This window comes from Cotesia typhae, unplaced genomic scaffold (genome assembly GCF_013202065.1).
Source record: "Cotesia typhae breed Kobodo isofemale line unplaced genomic scaffold, CoteBio_Ctyphae contig_22, whole genome shotgun sequence".
Classification (NCBI taxonomy): Eukaryota; Metazoa; Arthropoda; class Insecta; order Hymenoptera; family Braconidae; genus Cotesia; species Cotesia typhae.
In genome coordinates, this window is record NW_027423728.1 from 359,544 (window position 1) to 372,925 (window position 13,382).

A 13,382-nucleotide genomic window follows, 5' to 3' on the forward strand; every position below is an offset into this window, starting at 1 on the left:
TTATGTTGTTTTAGATCAATTATATACAACCTCTAAGGTTTTACAAGGAATCCAAAATGAATTTAATGCAATTGTTTATAAAATGATCCAATTTTCAAAAATTTTATTTTTTCAATTGAAAAAAAATATATATAAGGTAAAGTGGCACAACTTCGGATGATAAGGTTAAATAGAGTATTACATAAAGTTTTTTTCAAGAAAAAAAATTTAGAATCGAAGATTTTGGACCTTGAAAAAATTACGGTTTTAGTGAAAAAACTGAAATATTTTTAGATATCATGACTTCCGAAAAATTTCTTTTATTTTTTTTTCTGAAAACTACAATTAAAAACGAAATTTTCCGAAAAAAAACTGCCATAAGGTCAATTTGTGTAAGGGTTACAGCAATTTGAGAAAAAGAGCATTTTTTTTTTTTTTTTCAAAAATTCGTAACTTTTTTTGGGTTGGGTAAAAAACTCTGAAAAAATTCAGAAAAATGTCTTTGGTAGGGTAGAAAATGATAAAAAATTTTCAGCAAAATCAAAGGGAGTCGGGCCAAAACCTCGGTGATTTGGCATATAATGCCCCATAGATTTATTTATTTACTTAAGATTATTATGTTAAGATTCATTCATTTTATTGGTTAATTTTATGAGAGTAAGAGTCTGTAACATTACTATAGCGTTACCTATTGTTAACTGTACCGTTTCGATAATTTTGTCGTGAGTTATAATCTAGTTTGCTATTTGAGATAAAGTTTTTGGTTAAATAAATAAGGATTTTGTTGAGTATAAATTTTTGGTGTTGCGAATAAAATTATTGTAATTATGGATACACTCTCTACTCGAATCACGCCCTCTTTCTACAAACCAGCATACTGAGTAACCCCAAGGTATCCCGTTTTCTTTCCGGTCTTTGGTTATTTGGTCTATATTTTGTTAAGTTTTTGTGTTTTCCATTAAGTTTACGTTTATTGGCTAGTTTGATGATTTTTAGCAAAAAAAAATTATCTAGTTTCGTTTACGTTCAGGTTACATTTACGTTTTCATTTAAGTTTTGGGTTGAGTTTGGCTAGTTTGATAATTCCTAGCGAATAAAAATTATCAAATTATGTTTTTACTTGTTTGGTAATTCCAGTGATTAAAAATTACCTGGCGCCCTGTTCTATTGAGACCAGAGACTAAAAAACGGAAAGATATCGAAGTATAATTCAGAATTTTAGTTAGAAGTAAGTTCCCGTATAACTCCGAGGAAATTTCAATTATAAATTGAAAAATCTGGTTATAAATTGGCGTTTAACGCGAAGGCCTAGAAACGTGGAACACTGTAACGATCAAACACCTGGATCGATTTCAAAAATTCAGTTATAAAATGTGTCGAAAAGAGTATGAAAAATTTCTAATAATTCTATATTTTAATTTTTAACAAATTGACCAAGTCCTGTTAGATTATAATTAGAGCCCAGAATTTCGCCAACATCCAAACGACTGCTTATATGTATAACCTTGAATTCGAACAAATGGAAATAGGCCAGCTTCCGTAGCCTAATTAAAATTATAATTTCATTAGGTTTGTAAATGTACTAGAAGTATCTTACTTATTTTGGTTGGATTCAATTCCATAAGCTTCTAGACGTCTTTCCAATTGCTTTATCCTCGTTTTTGCTAAATTTAGCTCGTACTGGACTCTCCATAAATCATGCGTTGAGCTTTGGCACTGGCATGTCAGATTACTTTTAGTGTCAAGAACAGCTCCTTGAAAATCGAGTGACTTACTTAAACTCTGGAAAATAGAAAATCCTTCAGTCTTAAGGGTTTGGTAAGATTCTAATTGGTTAACATTGAAAGAATAATTTAATGCTAACTCTCATGAAATAATTTGTATATTTGATCACCTCAAAATTTCTATGAACCTAGAAGAATGTACCAGACAAAAAATCTGGAAAACGTGTTCTCAGCAGGCTACCCGTGGAATTTCCCTCTAAGTAGTTATTCAAAATGCTCGAAAAATTATCTATTCCGAAGTTTTAAGTTCTTCAAGCAGTGATAAACGTTATGATTTAAGTTTATGAGCTGATTAAATTGTGAAATTAATCCGCACACTCCTTCTAAATTATTTCGAAATAACATGTTCTTCAGAAATTTTATTTTTTGAGATCTCTTAGTCTGCAATTTTGAATTGATTTGAATGACAGAGAAAATCTTACTTTAATAAAGCCCTTTTGAACGTAGCCAAAGTAAATTAAATCGGTTATCTCATTCAATAGCTATAAGAAAGTTACGTACATCGATACACTTACTCACACACTAACAAGCACACACATATGTATACAAACAACGTGACATCTTCCTAGAAATAGTAAAAATAGCTATTTAAGACATCAAAATGTGCAAATCTAATGAAAAATTGATTTCTGTAAAATTTTTAACTTTTCGCTTAAAGAATTAATGATATTTGAAAAATCGGGAAGCTATTGTTTCTACTCATTTTTCGAAAATCGAGATTTCAAGAGATCTCGACGTTTTGAAGCCCTAAGAAGCCCTTTCCTGACTATTTTTACGACGATGTCCGTACGTCTGTATGTATGTGTGTGTGTGTGTGTGTGTGTGTGTTTCAACCTCTTATAATTTCTGAACCATTCGGTACCATTCGGAAAGGCTTCGTCTCACTCAGATTTCGTGTGGAACAAATTCGAATCAGTAGATTTCGAGAAATTGCAAAAAAAAAGGGAAAAAAGTGGTTTTTTTTTTATTTCCTCAAGATATCTCTGAATTGGCTAGATCGATCGACCTCAAGAACTAAGTAGCTTTTAACCTTCAAAACTCGCATCGATCATCACAAAGTTCATCAAAATCGGTTGATACGTTCGTGAGATATCGTTGTCAAAAAAAATCGAAAAAAGTGTTTTCTTATAATAACTCTGAAGTATTACATCAAATTGACTTTTCTGTCTCAAATTTCTTATGGAGCTCAAAAAACTACATTGATCGCGGTCAACCGCGGAAAAAACGGTCGATTCATTCAAAAGTTATAGCAGTTTGAGAATTTTAAGAATCGTGTTACATCGATCTTTGATAAGAGTCTTGAGCTTGAATAGCTCAAAATCACGAAACAGCTACTTTTTATAACTTTTGGCTGAGAAAATTGAAAATTTTCAAAAATCGTGAAGTTATTGGATCCACCCCGTTTTTCGAAAATCGAGTTTTCATCGGGTCTCGGCGTTTCAAAGTCCTAGAAAGTTTTTTTGACTATTCCCGCGATGCTGTATGTATGTCGTGCATGCGTGCGTGTGCGCGCGCGCGCGCGCGCGTGTGTGTGTGTGTGTGTTTGTGTGTTTGAACAGCCTGCCCGATTTCGTAGTAGTTGGTGCTATTCGAAAGAGCTTGATTAAACTTACATTTGGTAGACAATTTGGACCGATTCGGAAAGTTAAATTTTGAAGAATCTCAAAAAAATTATAGAAAAGATTTTGTTGTAATGTGGTTATTTTAGAATAATTTTTGAACACCTCTACCGATCGATCCAAAAAACTTATCAGTTTGTAACATCAAAAAAACGTCAATCGCCGCCGGTTTGATCAAAATCAATCGATTCTTTAGTGAGTTTTCCTTGACGAAAGAGAACCGAAAACATAGAAAAATAGTTGTCCTTAAAGACCATTCCTGCAACTTCTCGGCAATTCCATATCTAAACACTGTTGTTCAAATTTTCAAACTGAAATAATTTTAGAATGAATCAACCGATTATTACGCGGTTGGCTGGATTCGGCGCAGTTTCTAAAGCCTTATGGAGAATCTTAGAGTTCAATTCGATCATTCTCGGAATTTTGGAGTAAATTCGAAAAAAAACCTTTTTTGATTTTCTTTCGTCGATGTTATGCCCGGATTAATCATAGTGAAATAATTAAATGGTAGAGCGGGCCTTGAGGAGGCTCGGACAAATTCAGATAAATTTTCTCTTGTAGAGAGGCTACAAGAGTTTTATTATTATTATGGATTTCGAACGCCTCCCGGTAACCAGGAGTTTCAACGGCGAATTTAAAGGGAAATCGGTAACAAATGCTGAACTCACAGTCGTCCTTTATGATATTTTTATTGATCAGAATTTGGTTTGGTCGGTCAGTGGATCTGGGGTTGACTTCTCCATCACCTTTCGTGGTAGAGATTGGTATACTTGAACAGGTTGAGGATCTTAATTTAAGATGAAGGAACACAAGAAGTTCTGGTTATTATAATTTATTCAGTTATTTGCCCTATGGGCGAGACGCACTCAATGCACAATGTTTCACTTAATAACTATCCCCTTACAGTTAGATTTTATGATTAACAGTGTTTTATTATGAGTTCGTGAACAAAGTAACGACTCCGGCAGATACTTAGATCCGCCGTTAATTAAATAATAAGTCGAAATGTTATAATTTTGGATAATGATATCACTATAAACAACGGGGCCCACGATACAGCTCGAAGAGCACACTGACGCGATTCGTAGAAGATATCGTTTAAATAGTCAAAAGGTACTACTGAATTTAAAGTTTTGTGGAAGCGACCTAGTGCTTTACACTGCCTCGTACGTAACGCGGTACAAGGACACACTCAGGTTCTACGAGGATACCTTTCCTCATATTCTTTAATAAAATACTGAACGAGTGATCTGTGGTGTTTGGTGGTTTTATGCACCCAGATCGCGATTTTCGGAAGGGAGTTAGATTTTGTTGTTGGTCTAAAAATGCAAATTTGGCAGAACGTGGACAGAACGTGGACAGTGTGCTCATTTCTTAATCGGGGTGTTGTCAGAGTGATTGTCGAAATGTATAAAGTGCAAGCGCTGCACTTTTCGTCTAGCAAGAGAGACGTTGTGTGTTATATGAGGCAACGCCGGATATAACATCGACGATAACTCACGGACGAACGAACCGATCTTGACTTGACCAGCGGTGATCGAAGTGATTTTTCGTAAGTTAAGAGCTGATTAGTTTTAACAATCGATCGTCAGAGCTGTTCAGAAGTATTTAAAAAAAAATCACGTTGAAAAGAATTTTCTTATAGTTTTTTTGAGATTTTCCATAATCTACAGGTCTGACTTGGACCAAATTGTATTCAAAATCTAAGTTTAGTTACGCCTTTGCGAATGACATCAACCGCGATTAAATCGGTCAAGCCGTTCAAGCGTTATGAGAGGTTAACATACATTCACACATACACACACTTAGTGTGTGTGTGTCTCTGCCATATATAATGGCTAAATTTGTCATTAAAGACAAGGGAATTAGGGAAATAAAAGATAGGGGGGAAGGGAAGGACCTTTACTCAGTAGGAATTTTCGGTAACTGAAAAAGTAATTCGGACAGCCCAGACCGGGAATCGAACCCGGATCATTTGGTTACGCGTCAAAGGCTCTACCAGTTAAGCTATCCGAGACACTGTCCGTAATTACTATTCAGTCACTTAATAAGGCCTATCGAGTAATAAACACCACCGTCCATCTTACGGTAAAGAGCCATATACAGGGTGTCTCAGAAGTCGTGAGCCACCGGACAGGGTGTGGTAGAAAATTGGATTCTGAATAGAAAAGTCCTTTACCATTTTTCGATCAGACCCATAGAAAAATTACTACAAATTTATGAAAATAGACCAATGAGGAGCGCGGTTTAGCGGCAGAACGGTAGGCGCAAGAGCGAGCGAGTGGAAGCGCGACAGGCAATGAGTGCGCGCTCGCTTGCACACGTGTGATATCATTGCTCAGTTATAGCGGGATGCCCGCATGCAATAATAATGATCAATGATACTCCTGTAAATAAAAAAAAATTAATATTAAAAAAACCATCCCATAGACAGCCCCATAAAATAAGAAATGTGCGATTTTTAGATAATTAAAACTCAAATTTTCGGTGTCACCGAAAAATGAAAAAAAAAAAAGCCAACAGTCATATTCAATGATACCCCTGTAATTAAAAAAAAAAAAGAAAAGTTATAAAAGTACCCCATACACTCTGAGATACAGCCCCATAAAGCCAAAAATTTGCGATTATTTAATGATGAAATTCAAATGATCAGTGTGCACTTGAAGTTAAAAAAAAAGCAATAAAAATAATCAGTGACACTACTGTAGACCAAAAAAATTGAAAAAAAATAAAAAACTACCCGATAGACAGGGAGATACAGCCCCGTAAAGCCGAAAATTGTGCGATATTTCAATAATTAAAATAGAAATTTTCGACGACTACTCAAAATTTCAAATAAAAATCTAGGACTAATAGTTAACTATACCTATAACAATCAGAAAAAAATTAAAAATTACAAAAACCACCCCATAGACACTAAGATTCAGCCTAATAAAGCCGAGTATTTCGGGATTATTTAACATAAAAATTAAAATATTCACAGTGCATTCGAAATAGAAAAAAAATACCAATCAAAATTATCAGTGGTACTTTTGACCATCAGACAAATTTAAAAAATTGTAAAAACACCCCATAGATACCGAAATATGACTTGATAACGCACAAAAATCGGGATTGCTTAGAAATTAAAATTCAAATTATTGGTGCCCATTGAAAATCAACAAAAGAAACCTTTTGTACTTATCGATTAAACTCCTGTGTATCGAAAAAATTATTATTTAAAAAACCACCCAGCAAACTCCGAATTATGATCCCATTAAGCTGAAAATTTCTGATTTTTAGTAATTAAAATGCTACTTCTCGGTGTCCGTTGAAAATAAATGAAAAGTATGAAAACTCATTTTCAGATATACTCTTGTAAGCAAAAAAAAATAAGATTTGAAAAAACACCCCATTAACGGCGAGATAGGACCCCATAAATCCGCTAATTTGAGATTTGTTAGTAATTGAAATTGAAATTCTTGGTGTCCATTTAACAACAACAAGAGAAACCTATTGTACTTTTAAATTACACTCTTAAAAACATAAAAAAACTTAACTCTTGAAAATCCACCGCATAGACACTAACAAACATCCAAATAAAGCCAACAATTCGCGATTTTTCAATAATTAAAATTCAAATTTTCATATGACACCGAAAATTTCGATATCAATCCACAAAAAATCGATAAATCGCGGCTTTATGGAGGCGTATCTTGGGGTCTATGGGGTGAATTATTGAATTTTGATATTTTCATTTATTAAAAAGAGTAAATTGGAAAGTGGAATGAGTTTATGCTATTTATTTTAAGTGGACACCGAGAATTTCAATTTAAGTCAATTAAAAATCGACAAATAGCGACTGTATGGGGATGTATCTCGGTGTCTGTGGGGTGGATTCTAAAATTTTGATTTATTATTTTATAACAGAGATAACATTAAAAAGTACAATAATTTTCTTTTACTTATTTTGAGTAGACACAGAAAATTTCAATTTAAATCAATAAAAAATCGAACAATTGTGGCATTGTGGGGTTGCCTCTCGGTGTTTATTCCGGGGTGGATTCCAAAATTTTGATTTTTTAATTCATAAAAAAGGTTAAACTGGAAAGAAAGATAATTTTCTTTGAGTTATTCCGAGTTGACACCGAGAATTTCAACTTAACTTCACAAATAATGGAGAAATCGCAGCATTATGGGGGTGTATCTCAGTGTCTATGAGGTGGATTCTAAATTTTGATTTTTCAATTCTTTACAAAGGTTACATTGGAAAGTACGATAATTTTTTTAAAGTTATTTTCAGTGGAGACCGAGAATTTCCATTTAAATCAATGGAAAATCGAATAATCGCGGCTTTATAGGGTTGTCTCCTGATGTTTATAGGGTGGATTCCGAAATTTTCTTTTTTTAATCCATGACGAAGATTGAACTGGAAAGTGGGATAGTTTTCTTTGGCTTATTTTCAGTGGATACCGAAAATTTCAAATTAAATACATGAAAAATTGACAAATCGCGGCTTTATGGGGGCGCATCTCAGTGTCTATGGGGTGGACTCCATAATTTTGATATTTTTATGTATGACTGACGTTAAATTGAATAGAAGGATTATTTTCTTTTTGTTATTTTCAGTGGATACCGAGAATTTCATTGAAAGTAAATTAAACATCGACTTATAGCCAGTTTATGGGGGTGTACCTCGGTGTTTATAGGGTGGATTCCATAATTTTGATATCTTTGTGTATGACCGAGGTTACATTAGATAGGAAGATTATTGTAATTCTGTTATTTTAAGTGGACACCGAGAATTTCAATTTACGTCAAATAAAAATCGACAAATCGCGAGTGTATGGGAGTGTATCTCGGTGACTCTGGGGTGGTTCCTAAAATTTCGATTTTTTATTTCATAACAAAGATAACATCAAAAAGTACAATAATTTTCTTTGACTTATTTTGAGTGGACACCGAGAATTTCAATAACAATCCAAAAAAAAATCGAGCAATCCCGGTTTTATGGAGCCGTATCTCGGTGTCTATGGGGTGAATTCTCAAATTTTGATAATTTAATTAATAACTAAGGTTAAATCGAATAGTTAAATTATTTTCTTTGATTTATTTCAAGTTGACACCGAGGATTTCAAAATAAATTCATGAATAACCGACAAATCGCGGCTTTGTGGGGGTGTATCTCGCTGTACATAGGGTGAATCGATTGATTATGAATCTAGAAATATTCTGAAAAGTGTTTTCTATGATTTCTATAAGTTTTCTTCCTTAATCTCTAGTGGACACCGAGAATTAAATTTTAACAGTCGAATTTGTGGCAATTTATTTGAGAAACGCCGTGTTTGGGGCTGTTACTCGGTGTCTATGGGGTTGATTGATCGATTAGGAGTTTAAAACTCTTTTGTAAGGTCTTATTTATGATATCAAAGAGTTTTCTTCCTTAATCTCCAGAGGACACCGAGGAATGATTTTTTAAAAGTCAAATTGCTGTCAATTTAGACGAAAAACGATACCGTTTATGAGGCTGTTACTCGGTGTTCATAGGGTGGATTAATCGATTACGACTCGAAAAATTTTCTGTAGGGTGTCCCTATGATTCTTACGAGTGTTATTCCTTAATCGCCAGTGGACACTGAGAATTGAATTTGTAAATGTTAAATTGCTGTCAATTTAGACGGAAAACACCTTTTAGGGAGCAGTTACTCGGTGTCTATGGGGTGAATCTATCAATTATAGGTCTTAAAATCTTCTGTAGGGTGTACTCTATGATTTTTATGAGTTTTTTTCCTTAATCTCTAGTGGACACCGAGGAATGATTTTTGAAACGTCAAATTACTGTCAATTTAGACGAAAAAATCCTTTTATGAGGCTGTTGCTCGGTGTCCATGGAGTTGATTGATCGGTTAGGAGTCTGGAAATTTTCTGTAGTGTGTACTTTATGATTTTCATGAGTTTTGTTCCTTAATCTTTAGTGGACACCGAGATTTGAATTTTGAACAGTCAACTTTCTGTCAATTTCATCAAAAAAAGCCTTTTATAGGGCTAGTGCTCGGTGTCCATGGGGTTGATTGATCGAATAGGAGTCTTCAAAATTTCTGTAGGGTGTACTCTATGATTTTAACAAGTTTTCATTCTTAATAGCCAGTGGACGCTGAGGAATGATTTTTTAAAATCAAATTGCTGTCAATTTAGACGAAAAACAACACCTTTTATGAGGCTGTTACTCGGTGTCCATGGGGTTGATTAATCGATTACGACTCGAAAAATCTCCTGTAGGGTGTAGCCTATGATTTTTACGAGTGTTATTCCTTAATCTCCAGTGGACACTGAGAATTGAATTTTTAAATGTTCAAATGCTTGTCAATTTAGACGGAAAAATCCTTTTATGAGGCTGTTACTCGGTGTCCATGCGGTGAATCTATCAATTCTGGGTCTTAAAATCTTCAGTAGGCTGTACTCTATGATTTTTATGAGTTTTCTTCCTTAATCTTTAGTGGACACCGAGGAATGATTTTTGAAACGTCAAATTACTGTCAATTTAGACGAAAAAATCCTTTTATGCGGCTGTTTCTCGGTGTCCATGGGGTTGATTGATCGATTAGGAGTTTGCCAATTTTGTGTAGTGTCGACTTTATGATTTTTATAAGTTTTCTTACTTAATCTCCACTGGACACCGAAAATTAAATTTTTAACAGTCGAATTTGTGTCAATTTAGTCGAGAAACACCGTTTTTGGTGATACCGCCGTTTTGTTGGATGCATAGTCGGCAACGCTTAATAAAGTTGCGACGGACTTCCTCCAGCATCTCGGCGGTTACTGTCGTCTGTGCGGCCATAATTCTTGCCATAGTCACCATTTGATCTTCGGGTTCGTCAGCGTAGACTACGCCTTTGAAATGACCCCACAAATAGAAATCGAGGGGCGTTAAATCCGGTGATCTTGGGGGCCATCTCTCCGGACCGTTCCTGCCGAGCCAGCGTTGCGGAAATCTCTGATTGAGAAAGTCGCTGACTTGCGCGCCATAGTGACATGGTGCTCCGTCGTGCTGGAACCACTCGGGATCCTCACCAGCTTCCTGAAGGAGATTCGGTAGGTCCTCTCTTAGGAATGTCAAATATTGGTCACTCTGTGAAATAAATAATATTACCATAAATTTAGAGTTTATGAAATGAAAATTTCCAGTAAAAAAAATAATGTCCCGAACTTGAATGCAAAATGAAAGTAATCGAAATGTTCTAAATAGAGAACTTGATTATTTATACTACATTAAATTGATTACACACTAAGTACATCATGTTCTAACACTACGATCCAGAAATTTTGATAAGAATATTATTGCTTAACTTACGTTCATTACATCGGGAAGAAGAAACAGTAGCACGTGATCTCCGATAATTCCACCCCACATATTAATTTTCCATTTATTTTGGAAGTTTCGGGCGACTGTTAACCGCGGATTTTCTTCGGAATAATGATGTACATTGTGCTGATTGAAGCACCCTTCACGAGTGAACAGTGATTCATCAGTCCACAACATATTCCAAAGAAAATCCGGATCGTCTTCATCTTTCCGAATCATCATTTGGCAAAAATGCAACTCTCGATCTCCGCCCTCGAGATCTTGGACTTGTTGTTTGTGGTAGGGATGCAGTTTCTCCGTACGAGTAATTTTATTAATCATCGTACGAGAAACATGCAAACGCCTTTCAAGCCTCCGCGTGCTTGTCCCTGGCTCAGCGTGAACAGCATCGATGACTCGCTCCTCGAGTTGAACCGTTCGAACGTCTCGAGGACGACCAGCACGCTCGATGCGGTTCAACCCAACATATCCCGATTCACGAGCTCTATTTACGAGCCGAGTTATTAGGCCGTGTGTCGGGAAACGTTGTCGATCGGGGAATCGCTCGCGGTACACGCGACAGGTCAAACGAGCGTTGCGTTGGCACTCACCGTAAAGGATGAGCATCTCGACGTAATCCGCATTAGAATAATTATCCATTACGATGTGGTTAAAACAAATAATTCATTAAGACTGACAGTCGACGATATTTTGTTTAGAAAATGTAAAAAACAATGGAAAGCAATAAACAAAATCGAGCCGCTGTCGGTAGAAAGAGAGCAAAAATAATATGCAAAAGCTGCACAGGCATTGCTCGAAAATTAAAGTAATAAAAACAACAGGAATTTGAAAGAATTTATTAAATATCTTCGCCGCAAATTCGCAGATTTTTTATGACAAGAGTGGTTTAAGATGTTCATATAAAGCAATTACAGATTTAAAAATTTTTTCAGGTCCAAAGGTCGTGCGTAAATATTTAACTTCCCGCGAATGTAATTTAAAATTCTTTAAAGTCAGGAAGTTACTATTTCGAAAGTTACCAACTTCAAACAAGCGGTAGCATGCATCGGTTAGTTTCGGGTCTGATAACAAATTCGACCTCTGGACACAAAGATACAGCCCCACAAAGTCGCGATTTCTCGAATTTTCGTGAATTCAATTTTAAATTCTCGGTGTCGACTCAAAATTAGTTAAACAGAATTATCCTACTTTACTATTCAACCTTTTTCATAAAATGAAAAATCTAAATTTGAGAATACACCCCATAGACACCGAGATTCACCCCCATAAATCCGCAATTTCTGGATTTTTCGTGATATTAATTTAAAATTCTTGGTTTACACTCAAAGTAAAGGGCATAAACTCATTCCCCTCTACAGTTTACGCTTTTTACTGAATAAAAAAATCGAAATTTTACAATCTATCCCCCAGACACCGAGATGCAACCCCAGAAAACCGCGATTTCTCGATTTTTCATTGATTAAAATTGAAATTCTCTGTGTCCACTCGAAATAAGTCTAGGAATATTATTGTACTTTTAAAGTTTATCTCTTTTATAAAATAAAAAATCAAAATTTTAGAATCCACCCCATAGACACCGACATACATTCCCATAAAGTCGCAATTTTTTATTGATTTAAATTAAAATTCTCAGTGACCACTCAAAATAACTCGAAAATAATTATCCAACTGTCCGATTCAACCTTTGTTATAAATTATAAAGCCACCGAAAAACGGCCCCATAAGAGGCGTTTTTTGACTAAATTGATAAAAATTCGACTATTAAAAATTAAATTCTTGGTGCCCAATGGAAATAAAGGAAAAACACTTCAAAAAATCATAGAGTACAACCTACAAAAGATTTTCCGAATCGTAATCGATCAATCAACCTCACGTTCCCCGAGTAACAGCCCTATAAAAAGCATTCTTTGAGTGAATTGACACTGATTCGACTGTTAGAAATTCAATTCTCGGTAACCACTGAAGATTAAGGATAAAAATTATGAAGTACACCCTACAGAAGATTTCCAGACTCCTAATTGATCAATCGACCCCATGGACACCGGGTAACAGCCCTATAAAAGGCGTTTTTTTTTAACTAAATTAACAGAAATTCGACTGTTAAAAATTTAAATCTCGGTGTCCGATGGATATTAAGGAAGAAAACTCCTGAAAATCATAGACTACACGCTACAGAAGACTTTCGGACCCACAATTGATCGATTTACCCCATAGACACCGATTAACAGCCCCCTAAAAGGCGTTTTACGTCTAAATTGAAAGCAATTAAACATTTAAAAATTGAATTCTCGTCGTCCACTGGGGATTAAGGAAGAACACTTGTAAAAATCATAGAGTACACCCTACAGATGATTTTCGGACTCCTAATCGAAGAATCAACGCTATGGACACCGAGCACTAGCCCCATAAATGGCGTTGTTTGACTTAATTGACAGAAACTCGACTGTTCAAAATTCAATTCTAGGTGCCCACTAGAGATAAAAGACGACAACTCATGGAAATCATAGGCTACACCCTACAGGAGATTTTTCGAGTCGTAATCGATTAATCAACCCCATGGACACCGAGTAACAGCCTCATAAAAGGTGTTGTTTTTCGTCTAAATTGACAGCAATTTGACTTTTAAAAAATCATTCCTCAGCGTCCACTGGCTATTAA

The 13,382-nt window shown here is 35.2% G+C and overlaps 1 protein-coding gene across 2 annotated transcripts in view; it reads right to left on the bottom strand.

The window, feature by feature from the left end:
* Positions 1-13,382, bottom strand: part of Nmdar2 (glutamate ionotropic receptor NMDA type subunit 2) — a 786,854-nt gene that overhangs the window by 44,109 nt on the left and 729,363 nt on the right. For both annotated transcript variants that reach the window (XM_074237486.1, XM_074237485.1), the window contains one exon: positions 1,577-1,761. In XM_074237486.1, coding sequence (XP_074093587.1) covers positions 1,577-1,761 — 185 coding nt within the window. The remainder of the gene's footprint in view (positions 1-1,576; positions 1,762-13,382) is intronic.